The sequence below is a fragment of the Panthera pardus genome, unplaced genomic scaffold (genome assembly GCF_024362965.1).
Source record: "Panthera pardus isolate Hobbes unplaced genomic scaffold, ASM2436296v1 HiC_scaffold_6, whole genome shotgun sequence".
Lineage (NCBI taxonomy): Eukaryota > Metazoa > Chordata > Mammalia > Carnivora > Felidae > Panthera > Panthera pardus.
This window is the reverse complement of record NW_026526991.1, coordinates 62,165,249-62,181,438: the sequence shown is the minus strand read 5'-3', so window position 1 is coordinate 62,181,438 and position 16,190 is coordinate 62,165,249. Positions and strand designations below refer to the sequence as shown.

Sequence of the window (16,190 nt, the reverse complement as noted above, 5' to 3'; positions counted from 1 at the left end):
ATCTCCTGCACACCAGGTTAGAGGACCTCTCCCCACCCTCAGGTGGCAGGAGGAGGAATGAGCAAGTTTTCCCGAGGCCCAGGCTCCACAGCCTGCTTTGGCCTTGGGTGAAGCAAGATGACAGCTGTGCTCTGAGGTAAGACTCTTTATTATATACAGGGAGCGGGGGAACTAAGCCCACACTCCTTGTGAGGTAGGGAAGCAAGGTTGCAGTGGGAGGCCGCCCTCGACTGTCACTCTGAGAAGTAGGTGGTGACCATTCCTCAGCAGTGCCCTACTGGGCTGTTGAGAAAAAGAAGAGTCCTGGGATGAGTGTGCCTCTTCCCCCTTCAGAGAAAGGGACTTCTTGCCTCCTGAAAGCGGGGATTGACCGTGGTTGTGATGGCACTTCTGTAGAGAGGATTGCTGTCCTGGGGAAGAAGATGGGAAATGAGGAAAAACCTCCCGACTGCTCCTTTACCTAGTCCTAAGAGGCCAGCCTGGAACTTGAGCAGCACCCCCAGAGCTGATGGAAGTTAGCAGAGGGGTGGGGCAGAGGACGCACAGACCAAAGTGAGGGGGATGAGCTAGGTCGGAGGAGTCCAGGTTGGGGGTGAGGCAGGGAAGCGGAGACCAGCGGTCTTAACCAGAGAAAGCGAGCAAAACCCAGCCCAGTGGGGTAGGACACAGTCTCCCTACCTGCTTCCAGTTGAGCTGCTGCCGCTCCTTCTCAAAGCGGTTATATTCTTGGCGGTCATAGATTTCCACAGAAAGCCGGTAAGCCAGGACCAGCCCCAGTCCCACTGCCACGATGCCCCCCACGCAGCCCAGCACGATGGCTAGGGTGTGATTTACTCCTGTGGGGAAGAAACAACACAGACTTCTGGGGGTTGGGGCATAGGGGTTGATCAACGGTTGCCCACAATGTGTCCAGCTTCCCTAGCCCTGCCTGTCATTGAAAACAAAGGGAACCCAGCGGGGTCCGAGGTTATCTCTGTGGTGCCCAGGGCCTTAGCTTTGTCCACTTGGTCCATCACTTCTGCTTTTGCCTGGACTCACTGCTCTGCTTCAAACCCTACCTGGTTTCCCATTATCTTCACCTGCCCAAGCCCAGAGTTCTGAAGCCCCACCCATCAAACTTGCGGGGCTCCCTCTGGCACGTCTGCAGCATCTCTGCCCACTTACTCTCTTGGGCTCTCACTCTCAGTATGACCCTGCCTCTGGCTTCCTCCTCCACCAGGAAGAAGAACAGCTGGTTGTCCAAGGTCCTCTCTTTGCACCAGCCATCATCCGGGATAGGGTCCAAAACCAGGGTCACGTTGGCATCAGCACAAGCGATACTGCAATTGGTAGCCAGGGGACCGGTCCCAAAGGCCCCACACTCTGCACAGTCCCTGTCCAGTGGACACCAAGAGGTTACCAGCTGGGCAGCTGTGCTCCCCACACCACACGGCAGAAAGAGGTGGGCAGGTGGGAGTGGCTCCGCGACCCCCGCCGTGCCCCTGTTCCCAAGTTGCAAGACGGGAGGCCTCACCTGTGTCTCTCACATGACGTCTTGCAGCCTGGGCACTGCTCACACAGGGCACCGTAGTAGCCATCCAGGCACTGGCAGCGGTTGCACGTGCAGCGTCCATGCCCACTGCAGAGCACTCCCTCAGGACTGACACAGCTGTCCGTGTCCCCACTGCACTCACACGCTCTGCCCGTGCGATTGGCATGACAGTGACACGTTCCACAAAGGCAGCGGCCAAAGCCTGGGACAGAATCACGCTCAGGGTGACAGCCATTCTCCTCACACACAATGGACATCACATGCCACCACGGGATGCCTAGAGCTGAAGTGTTCTGTGCGTCCAATTCCCTCTCAAGTGTGCCAGATAGCTGCAACTCCTACACCAAAGTCTGATACTTGCCCTTAGTGCCATGATGTTCCCAGAGCCGAAATATCCTGGGAGCCACTCTGACCCCACCCTTCCCCCAAAGTCTGCAGGTACCTCCACAGAGGATGCCCTCATGTCGTTCACAGCTGGCATCATCACACTCGCACAGGGGCCCGGAGCTCTGTCCACTGCAGCTGCAGCGTCCACACTGACACCGTCCCTTCCCGCTGCACAAGGGCCCTGTCCCATTGGGGGCCCGGCACCCAGATTCCAGATCTGGGGAGGACAGTTCAGCCTCAGAGCATTCACAGAGTCGACCCAGACGGCCAGAGTTACAGCTGGGAGGGGAAGACAGAGCCAGAGGAGGGAAAGGTGGGTCAGAGAGTTTGACCATCCCTTGACCTATCTTTCCCAGGATCCTCTAAACCTAAGCTCTCAAAAGAACTGGAGAGAGATGAGTGGCTGAACGGATGCCAGTGTATAGTTGAGCACCAAGGAGCAAGAGAGCAGAGGGAGTTCGGGGGGAGGGGAGGGTCCTGGCACATCTGGGAAGGTGCACATGAAAATCAGGGTGGAGTCTTGGGACATCTGGCAAAAGAGGTCTGGAGATGGCCAGTGGGAGGACAGAAGGCAGAGGAGGGATACCGGGGCTGGTCATGTGTGGACAGTCACATGGGTGAAAGGAAGCAGGAATCCTCACCTGCACACCCCGCATTGCAGCAGCCCCTGGCCATCACTGCAGTGGGGAGCCCGGGGCTGGGTGTCACTGCAGTTACAGTCACACAGTGTGTGCAACTCCACGGTCAGCTCCTCTGAGAAGCCAAGGGCTCGGAGCCTCAGAAGATGGGGCTCTGAGAGGCAATGAGTAGCTTGGAGAGTAACCAAAAAATTCACCTGAGGACAGTGCAGGCAGAAATCAGACAAGATCCTGCACCCACATGTGCACATGACACCAAACCCATTGATCATCCAGAAACCTATTCCTTAGGAAATTAAGGGATAAGCCCATGCTAACACCCATCTCGTAGAAGCCTGCTGGAGGAAGCTGCTCATTAAAGCCTTTTAGAAAGGATGGATGGAGAACTACCCCACGCTTTTGCATTGTTCTGTGTCTGCCCCCCATCTTTTCCTGCCTGCTTCAATTTCCCACCCCCACCCCCACTTCCTTCCTTCTGCCTATCTCGGCTGGCTCTCACCGTCTGGTTGATTCGGACCTCGTTGCACTGGCCCCGGTCCCCAGCCTCACGCTCCCTCTCCTCAGGACCCCCACACTGAGATTCATAAGAGATGTGGACCCCAGGAGGGAGTGGAGAGTGTTCGAGGGTCACAGTGGATGATAGGCTCTGTGGAAGAGAGCAAGTAACCACGTGAAGGCAGGACTCCAAACCCCACCTCGTGTCCTCTCCAGCCTTTCCAAATTCTGCCATGACCTGCCCCAGCCTGCTTTGGGGACCCCTTGCATTCTGCCCAGTCAAGAGGCATTTCTGCAGGAAGGGCACTGTGAGAACTTTGGGTGCATCACACAGGAGCTAGAGGCCTCTCGGTTAGCATTTCACTGCGGCTGCAGCAAGGGCCCCACTGTGGAGGGGGGGGGGGCCCTGTCAATGTGCGGTGGCTGCTTCTCAAACCCCAAATGACGACACATAACCTGTGTGCATAAAGGGCAGAGTCTTTAAATCGAGTTTGCCCCGGGAAATTTGGTACCATCTCAAATTTTCTCACCATGGGTTTAGGACATGGTGGTCCCTGTTCTAAGAAGCCTAGAGCATGGTTAGAGATAGGACCTAAACCCAAGAAGCACTTAAGAATCTCTGTGGTTCCCTCTACCTGTAAAACTCTATGGTTCCTGTGAAGAACATCTCTGAATTATTTGTAAGCTTAGTGAAAGTAGGCTCTAGATGTCACATTCTTTCTGTACAGATTGACTGGGGCACGAATGCCAGCCCTTCCGTCCATTAACTATGTGACCTCGGGCAAGTCATTCAGGGACCTGTGTCTGTATCCCCACCTATGAAATAGGGATGATAATAGCAACCAGGGGTTTAGCAGAGTTAAATGAGACGGCAAACAGTATGTGCACTTAGGACAGTGGTTGGCATGAAAGACAAGCTCAGTGAGTGTTCCTTCCCTTCCTTGCCCAGTGCAGGGCTCCATGCTCGGCCCAAACCAGACACTTCAGATTTGAGAATGTAAGATTGAGCAGATGAACTAGGAATGACAGCCACAGGCAAACCGTAGGTAGTTGCTAAAAGTGATCAGTCCCTGGGGCGCCTGGGTGGCTCAGTCGGTTGAGCGTCCGACTTCAGCTCAGGTCACGATCTCGCGGTCCGTGGGTTCGGGCCCCGCATCGGGCTCTGGGCTGATGGCTCAGAGCCTGGAGCCTGCTTCCGATTCTGTGTCTCCCTCTCTCTCTGCCCCTCCCCCGTTCATGCTCTGTCTCTCTCTGTCTCAAAAATAAATAAAAAACGTTAAAAAAAAATTTAAAAAAAAATACTAAAAAAATAAAAAAATAAAAATAAAAAAAATAAAAGTGATCAGTCCCTGATAATTCTGCTGCCCCCCACCTGAGGCCCCTTCCCAGTGCCCGCCCTCTCCATGCTCCCCCGGTCCCAGCCCCTCACATTATAGGCGTCCATGATGAGCTGTACCACGTTGCTGGAGTCCTCACTCAACTCCCCAACTGCGGACTTAGGAATCAGCTTACTCAGCTCCTGAGTTAAGAGGAGTCCAGGGAAATGGTGGGTCACAGCTCTAGGGAAATGGGCTTCTGCAGGTCTTGAAGGAGGGCATATGGGGGGAGTGGTGGAGAATGGGGTCTTTGAGGAAGTTGAGAAAAGCTTGAAGTGGGAAGGTCTGGCATTCAGCCAGCTCTCACCTGGTAGACAGGCAGTGTGGCACTGGTGACGGCAAAGATGGGCTGGATGTTTGCTGCAGAGAGGGCCTGGGCTACCTGACCCACAGAGGGGTAGTCCTGGGCAGGGAGCGGGGAAAGGTGAGCACCACAGGTCTCCCCCATAACATCCAAGGTGCCCTCAGCCCAGGAAATCCAGGAACCAGGGCTCCACCAGCTAGAGGAACCCTGGAGGCTCGGGAAGGCAGAAGGGGCTAGGGAGTGGGGTGGCACAGGGTTCTGTCTGAGCAGTGGGGGCACATGGAGCGAGGAGCTGGTGGGAAAGATGGCAGGGTGGTCACTGGTAAGGACAAGGAGGCTGGGGAGAGGGGGGTCTGGGAGTAGAGGAGGTGTGGCTCGGATGGGGAGGGGTGGAGCCAGGGTGGGGACTCACAAACTCTGGGCTGCGACTATAGAGGCCATTACTGTCCAAGTGGCAGTGCCCGTCGCTGGGCATGAAAATGCCACCCAACTTCCCATCCCCAGCTGTGTGGAATGTGTCATCTGAAGTGAACACCAGCAGTCGGGACACATTTCTCCAGCCAATCTGCTCCTGGAATCGGGGTGGGGGTGGGGGTGGAGGTAGGCTGTGCACCTGGGCTCCATGAGCCAAGGATTGCCAGCCTCATTCTGAGTCACTTTGTCTATCTCCATACCCAGACCCCCCCCTCCGCCATCCCACCCCCCCCCCATTTCCAGCTCCCTGCTTCCCCCCAATCCCCCAGACAGGGCTGCTGCTAGCGGAGGCCTTCTTATGAATTAGAAAAACATGCCTCTTCCTCAAGATATTTTACTCCAATCCACCAGGAAATTATTAAAATAAATATGCAAACTCCAGTGACTATGGTACAAAGAGCACCCCCAGAACCAGGCACTGCATGACCCTAGGTGGCAGTCTTGGCCCCAAAGGGTTCTTCAGACTCAGATCCCCTCCTCGCCTCCTCACCTGGCAGAGCGCAGCCTGGAGAATGGCATCAAAGCCACCTTCAGGAGAGTCCAGGTTGCCAGACACGCTCTGGCGTCCCACCTCCCGCTCGAAGGCCTTAGCATCCGAGGTCAGGGACAGCACGTGGCGAAAGCTGAAGGGAGGCTGGCAGCGCTCCAGCCGGGTAGGGCAGGGGTGGTGAAGTTTGGAGGGCACTGTGCTCACAAAGGGCAGCACCGTTTTGTCCACGAAGGAGCCAAAGCCTGGGGCGGGGGGGGGGGGGGGGGGGGGGGGAGAATGGCGAAGGTTGTCCCCAAAGTCACTGGCCAGCAGCAGGGTGGAAGGTCTGCTGCTGAGGACTCAGAAGGCAAAGGTCCATGGGAAGTGGGGGGTTAGGGGGACAGTCAGAGAGGAGCAGAGGAGATCAAGAGAGCGGGTGCTCCTAGAGCACAGGGACTGAGTACCTGGCAGGGACAAAGGGTTTAGGCCACTGACTCAGGGCAGTGGGGGATGGAGGAGATTAAGAGGAGGATGAGGGGAGGGTCAGGCAGGATCTCTCTCTCCCGAGGAAGAAGGAGAGGGTGTAGGGTGTAGTAGCAGCATGAGGCAAAGGAGGGGATCTTGAATAGGGCAGTTGTGAGTGTGGAAGCCGCAGCCAGGGACAGGGACATTTAGACCTTTTCCTAGAGACACAGACAGGGCTGAGAAAGTGGCATCAGGGCAGTATCTGGGTTGGCAGGTCCAGAGTGTGCTGTCTGACCCCTGGGAGCTGTCTGAACGCGGTCTGGCCAGACTCTGGGCCTCGCTTACCCCCACCCGTAGTCTCTTAAATCCCCTCCAGTTCTGTCCTAGAAGGTGGATGTTCTGGGAGAGAGACGCCAGAAACCCGGGGCCTGGCCAGGTCTGTTAAGAACCGGGAGAGGGCAGGCAGGGCCCCTGTGCGCCCAGGACGCTGGCAGAGACAGAAGCGGCTTTTGCAGGTAGAGGCCGAGCTCACCGATGCGCACGGAGTGGGTGACCTCCTGCAGCCGCGCCAGCAGGTCTTGTCCGAGCTGGCGCACGCGCTCCAGGTCGTCCTTCATGGAGTAGCTCAGGTCCATAAGGTAGTACAGGTCGACGGGGTAGCCCTCTGCCCGGAGGAAGCGCACCCGGAGCTGCTGGGGCTCCCCTGGGGAAGCGGGGTGGGGGATGGCGCGGGTCAGCGAGCGCCATCGAATCTCAGCCCGGACCTCCAGCCCAGCCCGCCGCCCCCTGACTCACCCGGCCGCAGCGTGACCCGGACCTGCTGCGGCGCCAGCTGGATGGCCCCCTCGCCGCGATCGCCCTGGCCGAGCGGCTGGTCCTGCAGCACCTCCTGCCAGCCGCGGGGCTCCTCCAGCTCCCCTGGGGGGCAGCCTTGGGCCAGCAGCTCCTGTCGCTGGCCGCAGCGCCGCGCCTCCGCCACCCCCGACGCGGTGAAGTTCTGCGCCCAAGGGGAGGCGCGTCGGGGACTCTAGTCCTCCACACCACCACCCCCAGCCCTGTTCCCAGACCACCTCTCCCCCACCTCCCCCCGACCCCCCGGGATGCCGGCCGCTCCTAACCCTCCCCTCGCGGTCAGTTCCCTGAGCCCTTAGGATGCCCTCCCTTCCCGGTCCCCCCAACAGCCACCTCGTCCTGTCTTTGTCAGAGCCCGCTTCCTCTAGCACCCCACCAGCCCCCACCTTATCTAGACAACCCCCTTTCCCTAGCCACCTACCTTTCTCCTCCCCCTAGGGCCACAGACTTCCTGTTGAGATCTCAGGGACCTCACTACCACAAGAAAAAGAGGAGCCTGGCCTCCTAGTCCAACCTCCCCTGCATGCTTAGGCCCAAACTGGAAGGGGGTCAGGCTGAGACCCAGGCTAAATTCCTGGGAAGGGGAAGGACAGGGACAGAAGAGGAGACACCCCCTCCCCCCAGTTGGCTGGCACCCCTGGGACTGGCTGGGAAGTGGCAGAGGAAGGAAATAGTTACAATGGCTTCTCAACTGGCCCTGGTGCCAGACTCAGGTCCAGAGATTGAAGGAGGCAGACACATATCTGACTGTCCCCAAAGCCCCTGCCTGGCACCTCTGTTCTCTGCCTCCTGCTGACTCTGAGTCTCCTCTTCCGGTCCTCCCAGATTCCTGGGCTGGCTCAGCTTCTGCTCAGTCACTGTGGCTGTGCCTTCTCCTTCTGGTGAGTTTGCCCTCATCTCTCATCTAACTCTCCCTCTTCCTTTGAGGGAGACAGTTCTGTTCTCACCCTCGCCCCCAACTCAGTTACCTGCCATGCTCTGTCACTCCATGAGCCCTGTCTCTTTAAGGCATAAAGCAAAGAACAGCCTTGTTTGACCAGCCAGGGAGACACCTGCTCCCCAGCATCCTTCCTGGCCACTTAGGCAGATCAAGCCTTTCCCCAAGGTGTACACACTTCTAACTCCTTCCCTTCTACTCCCCCAGCCACAGGCTGCTACATACCTTAGGAACATTATGAGGTACACACACCCCCAACACAGACTCAGAAACCCAGTCACACACTTTCTGCTAAAGACTAACCCCCAGTGTGATGGCATTTGGAGATGGAGCCTTTGGGAAGAAATTAGGGTTAGATGAGATCATGAGGGTAGAACCCTCATGATGAGATTAATGCCCTTGTAAGAAGAGGCACCAGAGAGCTTGTCTACAGCCTGCCTGCAAGCCAAGAAGAGGGTTGCCACCAGAAACCAAATTGGCTGGCATGTTGATCTTGGACTCCCAGCCTCCAGAACAATGAGAAATAAATTCCTGTTGCTTAAGCCACCCAGTTTTGTTATGGCTGCCCAGGCTGACAAACGCACTTCCTCACATGCATACACGTACCACAGGTCCCTCTCCCTGTACACAAGCATGAGTTCCAGCACAGACACACTTCCTCCAAATTTATGGTTACAAGTCTTTTCCGTATATACACAAACGCACAGGTACACAAACATATACACACAGGAAACTTGCATGCTTGAGTATGCACACACACACAACCACACACAGGAGTCCTATGTGCACAAACTCAGTCACGCACAGGACTGCAGAGAGCACCCGGAAAACCACGCAGTTGCAAACCTATCTCCGTCCTGCACATACACATACACAGGGTTCAAAGGCCACAGAGCCATCTTTACCAGTTGCTTGCACCAGGCACAGCTTGGGTGTGAGAGGATGCATTTCTGGCAGGTGGGGGCCGGCTGGCAGGACCCCGGCAGGGACAGATCAGGATCCCCCCATTCTGTGACCTTCTCTGGGGATGAGATCTTGGCATCCAATTCACTCTCACCTCGGCTCAGAGCCAGCAGGAAAACAAGGACCATTGACAAAGCCACCATGGCCTGCAATACGATACAAAGGGGGACACATGGGTCCTTAGGGAGGACCTCCAGGTTCTCAGTCCTCTAAAATTAGTCTGTGGTTGGGGCACCTGGGTGGCTCAGTGGGTTGAGTGTCCGACTTAGGTTCAGGTCATAATCTCAGGGTTTGTGAGTTCTAGCCCCACATCAGGCTTGCTGCTGTCAGCGCGGAGCCTGCTTAGGATCCTCTGTCCCCCTCTCTGCCCTTCCCCCACTTGCTCTCTCTCTCTCAAAAATAAATAAACATTTTTTAATAAAATAAAGTAAGTCAAGGGGCGCCTGGGTGGCTCAGTCGGTTAAGCATCCGACTTCGGCTCAGGTCGTGATCTTCCGGTTTGTGAGTTTGAGCCCCGCATGGGGCTCTGTGCTGGCAGCTCGGAGCCTGCTTCGGATTCTGTGTCTCCTTCTCTTTCTGCCCTCCACAACTTGTGCTCTGTCTCTCTATGTCTCTCAAAAAGTAAATAAATGTAAAAAATAAAAAAAGAATAAAAAATACAAAATAAAATAAAGTGAGTCTGTGGTTGTCACTCTCAAAACTCTACCCCAGGGGTGCCTGGCTGGCTTAGTCGGTAGAGCGCGAGTCTTGTTCATAGGGTCATGAGTTCAAACCCAACCTTGGGTGTAGAGCTTACTCAAGAAAAAAAATAAAAAACCTCTACCCCAAATCTTTATCTCCCTTCATAGTTTCACTTTCCCCTGTGGATTCAGCAGTTTCTTCAAAATGTTGGGAAGGGGCAGGTCCCAGGCCTGGGTAGGAGCCTCAGACAAACCCTGTCCCTCCTGTGTGCAGACTTCCCTAGGGCCAACGTGGGCAAAATGGCCTAACAAGAGTCTGGGGAGTAGGCCTGGAAGCACTAAGGTCTACATCCGCCCAGGTCTATTCACCAAGATTGCAAGCCACAGTGGAATCAGAACCGAACAGGAAACAGACCGGGTTCTGGTCCTGCTTCAGTCCCTCACTGGCTGTATGGCAAATCAGACTTTTTCTCTGGGCCTTAGTTTCCACATCTGTAAAGAGAGAGAGTTGAATAAATAATCTGGCAGTCCTTGCAGCTTTCATAATCTTGGATTCTAAGTACAGGAAGAAGGTCAAGGATTCTAAATAAAGGAGGAAGGTCGGGGAATAGGAATGAGAGGAAGGAAGGCTGGAGCTGATGAAGAAGTGTGTGAAAGAAGCAGGGAAGAGTAGCCGACACGGTAGCAAGAGGAACGAAAATTAGACCATAAGAAAACTTTCTAAAGGTCTGGGATAACGGAGGAAGGCAGGCCATGGTTGACAAAATTTTCTTTTTCCTGTCCTTTGCACAAAGCAAATATAGACTGGAGAAAGAGCCTGTGGCAGGGTAATTCCTGGAATGACCTCTAGGCAAATTTCTGATCTTAAAAAACATATTAATTTTAAAAAATGTATTAATTAAAATTTTGAATAAGCAATCCATAACCATACTTCAAAACTCAAAAAGTTAAATCACAATGGCCTTTTTTTTAGAGGTGGGAAAGCTGATCCTATACGGATCCATTATATGGATTGATTCAATTATATGGAATTGTGGGGTGTCTGGGTGGCTCAGTTGGTTAAGCGTCCAACTTTGGCTCAGGTCATGATCTCGGAGTTTATAAGTTCGAGCCCCAGGTCGGGCTCTGTGCTGACAGCTCTGAGCCTGGAGCCTGCTTTGGTTCTGTGTCTCCCTCTCTCTGTGCCCCTCCCCCTCCTCAAAATAAACATTAAAAAAAAAAAAATCTTGAAAAAGAATGAAATGGGAGGACTCTCACTTCTCACTTGCAAAACTCACTAGAAAGCTATAGTAATCAAGACAACGTGATACTGGCATAAAGATAGGCATATAGATCAATGAAATAGAATGGAGAGTCCAGAAATAAATCCATCCATTTATAGCCAATCGATTTTCAGCAAGGGTGCCAAATTATTTGATGGGGAGAGAACAGTCTCCAACAAATGGTGCTGGGATAACTAGATATCCACATGTAAAAGAATCAAGTTCATTCCCTACCTCACAACATATGCAAAAATTAAGTGAAAATGGACCAAAGGCCTAAATGTAAGCCCTCGAACTATAAACTCTTAGAAGAAAATGTCAGGGTAAATCTTTGTGATCTTGGCCTTGACAGTGGATTCCTAGCTATGACATCAAAAGCGCAAGCAACAAAAGAAAAAAATAGATAAACTGGACTTCATAAAAATATAAAACTCTTGTGCATCAAAGAGCACTATGAAATGAAAAGACAGGCTACAGAAAGGGAGGAAATATTTGCAAATCATGTATCTGATAAGTATCCAGAATATATAGAGAACTCTTACAATTTGACAACAAAAAGGCAAACCACCCAGTTTTTGAACAGCAGAGGACTTAAATAGACATTTCTTTGAAGAAGATAGACAAATAACCAACAAGCACATAAAAAGATTTTCAACACCATTAGTCATCAAGGAAATGCAAATCAAATACCACAGTGAAATACCACCACACACCCAGCAGAATGGCTAGAATAAAATAAAATAAAATAAAATAAAATAAAATAAAATAAAATAAAACAGAAAATAAGTGTTGGTGAGGATGTGGAGAAAATGGAACCATCATACGTTGCTGGTGGCACGGCACTGTGGGGAACAATTTGATAATTCCTCAGTAAATTAAAACAAAAACTGGTACGTGACTGTTCAAAGCAGTGTTATTCACAGTGGCCTAAAGGTAGAAACAGCGCAAACGTCCATCAACTGATGAATAGCTAAACAAAATGTGATCCATCCATACGGTGAAGTATTATTTGGCCCTAAAAAGGAGCGAAGTGCTGATTCAGGCTACAACATCGATGACCTTGAAAACACTAGGCTAAGTGAACGAAACCAGTCACAAAAGACCACATCTTGTCGGATGCCTTTTATGTGAAGTATTCTGATTCCCCAAATCCACAGAGACAGAAAGTGGATGCCAGGGGTTGGGGAGGGAGGGGAGGATGAGGAATAACTTCTTGATGGGCAGTCTTCTTTTGGAGTGAAGAAAAAGTTCCAGAACTAGATGGTGGTGATGGTCGCACAACATCATAAATGTACTTAAGGCCACTGAACTGTACACTTTAAAAATGGGCTAAATGATCAATTTTATGTGTATCTTATCAAAAATCAAAACATTGAGATAGTGAGAAATCTCCCATGCCCATCCTCCTCCTCCCATTTCCACACCTCACCCTAAATGAATAACTGTCATTTTAAGTTATCTTTTGTTGCTGATAATCCTTCTAGAGATTGTTTTATGCATACACAAACTAATGTGAAAAAACATATTCTCTCCAAATGGTAGAATCACATGACAGAAGTCTACAATCACAATTCTAGAATACATGCGGGTTTGTCCCCCTTTTTTCTTTTTTTAAAAGATTTTTTTAATGTTTTTTTTTTTTTTAATTAATTTTGAGAGAGAGAGAGAGAGAGTACAAGCAGGGAAGGGGCAGAGAGACGAGGGAGAGAGAGAATCCCAAGCAGGCTCCGTGCTGTCATCGCAGAGCCCGATGTGGGGCTCGAATCCATGAACCGTGAGATCATGGCCTCAGCCGAAATCGAGACATTTAACTGACTTGAGTCACCTAGGTGCCCCTTTTTTTCTTTTAATTGCTTTTCTTGGAGATCCTGCTACTCAAGAAAATAAAGATCTTCCTTGTTCATTTTCACAGCGGTATACATTTCCGTGGCATGGATGTATCATATCCCAGTTAGTCTCTCAATGGGATTTAAATTGTTTCTAATTGCTCACTGTTAAAACTAATGCTGGGGGCGCCTGGATGGCTCAGTCTGTTAAGCATCTGACTTTTGGTTTCCGCTCAGGTCGTGATCTCACAGTTTGTGGATTCGAGCCCTGCACTGGGTTCTGTGCTGTCTCTGCTGAGCCTGCTTGGGATTCTCTTTCTCTCTCTGCCTTCTGCCCCCTCTCAAAATAAATAAATAAAACTATTGCAGTGAAAACCCATGCATTTATCATTTCACATGTGTGCAAGTGAATCCGGAGGATAAATCCTGGGAAGAGGATTTGTAGGGTCAATAAATTGGCATCATTTGTAATGCTGGCGAGTGATTGCTGACGCAACCGCCTTCGCAACTATGCCAGTTTATATTCCTATTGGCGGTGTGTGTATGAGAAAGGCCAACTAACTCCTTGTCCCAAAACGTCTGCATCCGCCCCAGCCTGGGCTTAGATTCAGAATGGGGAAGGGGTGGGGTGACCTCAGCTGTCCTGCTCCCCACTGTGCACCATTTGGGACCTCAGGTGTAGTATATATATGTATTGGAACCTCCACCCCCATGCGAGGCCGGTTCAGGCTCAGCCTCACTGTAACCTCAGCCCCGCTTGCTCTGCACGCCTGTGGTCGAGGAGGCCTGAGATGCTGTAGCACAAAGCCCAGTTTTGACTCATGTGTTACAGGTGGGGCCCCCAGGATAAGACAAACCAGAGACCTCAAGCCCACTCATGTCCCCCAAAGGGAGCCCCTGGGACTCTCTGGACAGCGTTACCCCACCCCCTTCTCCCAATTGTCCCCCTCATTTCTTACTTGGGGATACATGGCCTGCCACTTGTTAATTTCCCTCTCTCTGTCTCCTTCTCTCTCCCCCACCACCCTCCTGTTCAAAAGTTTGATGACATCCCTCTGCTGCGTTTCTCTTCTCCGCGTCTTTACGGTTCTTTGTTTTACTTCCTTTTCCTCTCCTATCCTAACCAAAGGAAGGCAGAGCTGTCTAACTCAATCCCCTCTTACAAATGGAAACCTGAATCCCAGAGTGATAAGTGACTTGCCCACAGTCACACAATGAACAGGGATGAAGACAGGTCGGGACTCGGTCTGTTTGCCACTTTCCTCGCCTCCAACCCAGGCACCATCATCATCAAAAGCCGTGCCTTCTCCCTTCCAGTTCCAGTGGGCTCCACCTAATCCCCTTTCTCTTCCCTTGATGGGTCCTCTTCAGTCAGTCTTCTTTCCCCCCTGTGGTTGTTCCCTTTTCCTGGGCTCTATCCTGGACTCCAACACCCTAACACCCCCTTCAGCACCTGAGAAACAGAGCATTTTCCCAACCTATCCAGATCTTCCAAATCAAGTGGAATCCTCTGCTGCCCACTCAGTGTCCCAAGGAGGGAAGAGAACCGAGCCACGCTGCCACAGTCTCCCAGGACACCATAGCCAAGGTGCCACTGGCAGATCTGAGCTGAGCACCAGGCACTAGGCAGCAGGGATAGCAGCTGGGGAGTCCTCTTGGGAGAGCCCTACCATGACATAACCCTTGGCACATGGCAGGCACTCAGATGATAGCAGTCATACATCCCCTTCCTTCTTTGCCTCCCTCCAGGCCCACTTTTGGGAAACACATGCAGGAGAGAGAGGTGAGGAGGGTACGGGGTGTGGGGGGGGGGGGCGGGGAGAGAGAGCTTGAGAAGCTGGAGGGAACAGGGATGAGGATCTCAGGAATGCAGAAAGGACTTCAGAGCCTTTCTCGAGTCTCACCTGAACCCTGGGTGTCTTGGGGTCAGAGCCCAGCGTCCTCTTCCCGGGAGATTGGGAGCAGGGGTAGGGGCTGGGCTAGTAAGGAGAGGAGGCTGGAGGGCTGGTGCCCTGGTACTCACAGGTGCGTGCAAAGCAGCCCTTCCTCCAGCCGCGGCGGCCTTTGTGTACTGATCTGGGAGGCTGCAGAGGAGGAAGTGACACACCCTGGGGTGGGGTGGGGGAGATTTCGGGGTGGTGGGGTAACTGATCTAGAAGGTGGGGCCCAGAGGGGTGGAACTGGGCCAAGGGGGTTGACAATACAGGGATCTGAAAGGAAGCACGGAGGCTCGTCTGTCTACTGAGCACCTACTACATGCCGGGCATATCACAATATTGTCATTAATCCTTGCAACAACTTCATGACATATCCATATGTTAATGTCCCCCCGGGGTCAAATTTTACAGATGTAGAGGCTAAGAGGGAAAGGTGGACGTTGAGGCTCAGAGGTAAGAAATAAAAATCCTTGCCCAAGGCCACATAGTAATAACTAACTGGTCTGGGTTTTCAACCCTGGTCTGCCTGCCTGGCAAATCGATGGGACCCTTCCACTTCTTCACACAAGAACACGATAGCAAGGAAGAAATATGGAGGTAGTAAGTCCTGGAATGAGGGGGAAATCAGTGGCGACAGGCTCTAATTTTGAAAAACGAGTGCCCACTGTATGATGGTGGATGCTTAACTCCATGGGCTCTGGAGCCAAACTGCCTGAGCTCCAATCCTGGCTCTATCACTTACAGCGGTGGGAACTTACGTAGTTGCTTAACCTTCCTGTGGCTTCTTCTCATCTGTCAAGTGGCACTCAGGATTGTTGCGGGAATCAAATGAGGTGACTCCTACCAATTGCTTACAAGAGAGCCTGGCACAACCTAAGGGCTTGAAAATAGACTCAGTAACACGGTGAGAAGCGGAGAGGCTGAGAAATCCAAGGTTGGGGCACTGGGAACTTGGAGAAAGACACAGGGCCGGGCTCAGAGAATGAGACTGGGAGGCCACTGCGCAGAGACAGCAGTGGCGGCTGGGAAAGGCGTAGAGGAGGCAGAGAGTGCGGTAATGGCAAGGATGAAGCCTGTCTGGAGAAGAGGGTGTGGAAAATACCTGGCCCTGGCCCACACTTGACCACAGGGAACTCAGAAGGAACTGGATGTGAGATCTGTCACAGGTCTGTCTTATCTGCCCGAAGGGGCACTCTGGGCAGCAGGGACTGACAAGCGAGGCACCGAGCCAGGTGCCCATCTCTTAGTGGGTGCACAGGGAGCATCAGGTGGGTCTTAGGAGTGTAGCCGCTGGAAGGAGCAACTGGGGACAGGGGTGGGGGGAGGTGGGCTTCTTCGGCTGGCCTCAGGCTACCGGACCTTATACCCTTCCCCCACAACCAGGGGTTACCATGGTGATGACCCCTTCTTCCCCACAGGCCCTGTGGTTTCCTCTAGAGCTTCTTTCACTTTCTTCTTCTGCTTTTCCTCAATCTTCTCTCTCCCCTACTCCCACATCCTCAACCCCTCTCTCTCCCACAAGCACAGGTCATTCTTGAAGGTGGCAAGGTACAAGGTAGGCAGGGTGCTGTCCCAGGGAAGAAGGTGGGCCCCA

The 16,190-nt window shown here is 52.6% G+C and overlaps 1 protein-coding gene across 5 annotated transcripts; it reads right to left on the bottom strand.

Annotated features, from left to right (window-relative positions):
• Positions 1 to 130: 130 nt before the first annotated feature.
• On the bottom strand, positions 131 to 14,747 carry ITGB7 (integrin subunit beta 7). Of its 5 annotated transcripts, none has more exons than XM_053895935.1 (16): positions 14,683 to 14,745; positions 9,987 to 10,063; positions 8,834 to 9,037; positions 6,935 to 7,136; positions 6,672 to 6,842; positions 5,696 to 5,937; positions 5,144 to 5,302; positions 4,735 to 4,830; positions 4,481 to 4,570; positions 3,056 to 3,202; positions 2,560 to 2,753; positions 1,974 to 2,197; positions 1,514 to 1,733; positions 1,165 to 1,373; positions 679 to 836; positions 131 to 410 (listed from the first exon to the last, which is right to left on the bottom strand). In XM_053895935.1, exons 3-16 carry the CDS (start codon positions 9,032 to 9,034, stop codon positions 330 to 332), a joined length of 2,394 nt encoding a protein of 797 aa, XP_053751910.1. In that variant the 5' UTR covers positions 9,035 to 9,037; positions 9,987 to 10,063; positions 14,683 to 14,745; the 3' UTR covers positions 131 to 329. The 5 variants fall into 5 exon arrangements, with proteins under 5 accessions (XP_053751910.1, XP_053751912.1, XP_053751911.1 ...); XM_053895937.1 differs by lacking the exon at positions 14,683 to 14,745 and adding an exon at positions 14,564 to 14,676 and having other exon boundaries at positions 9,941 to 10,063; XM_053895936.1 differs by lacking the exon at positions 14,683 to 14,745 and adding an exon at positions 14,564 to 14,676.
• Positions 14,748 to 16,190: the final 1,443 nt, after the last annotated feature.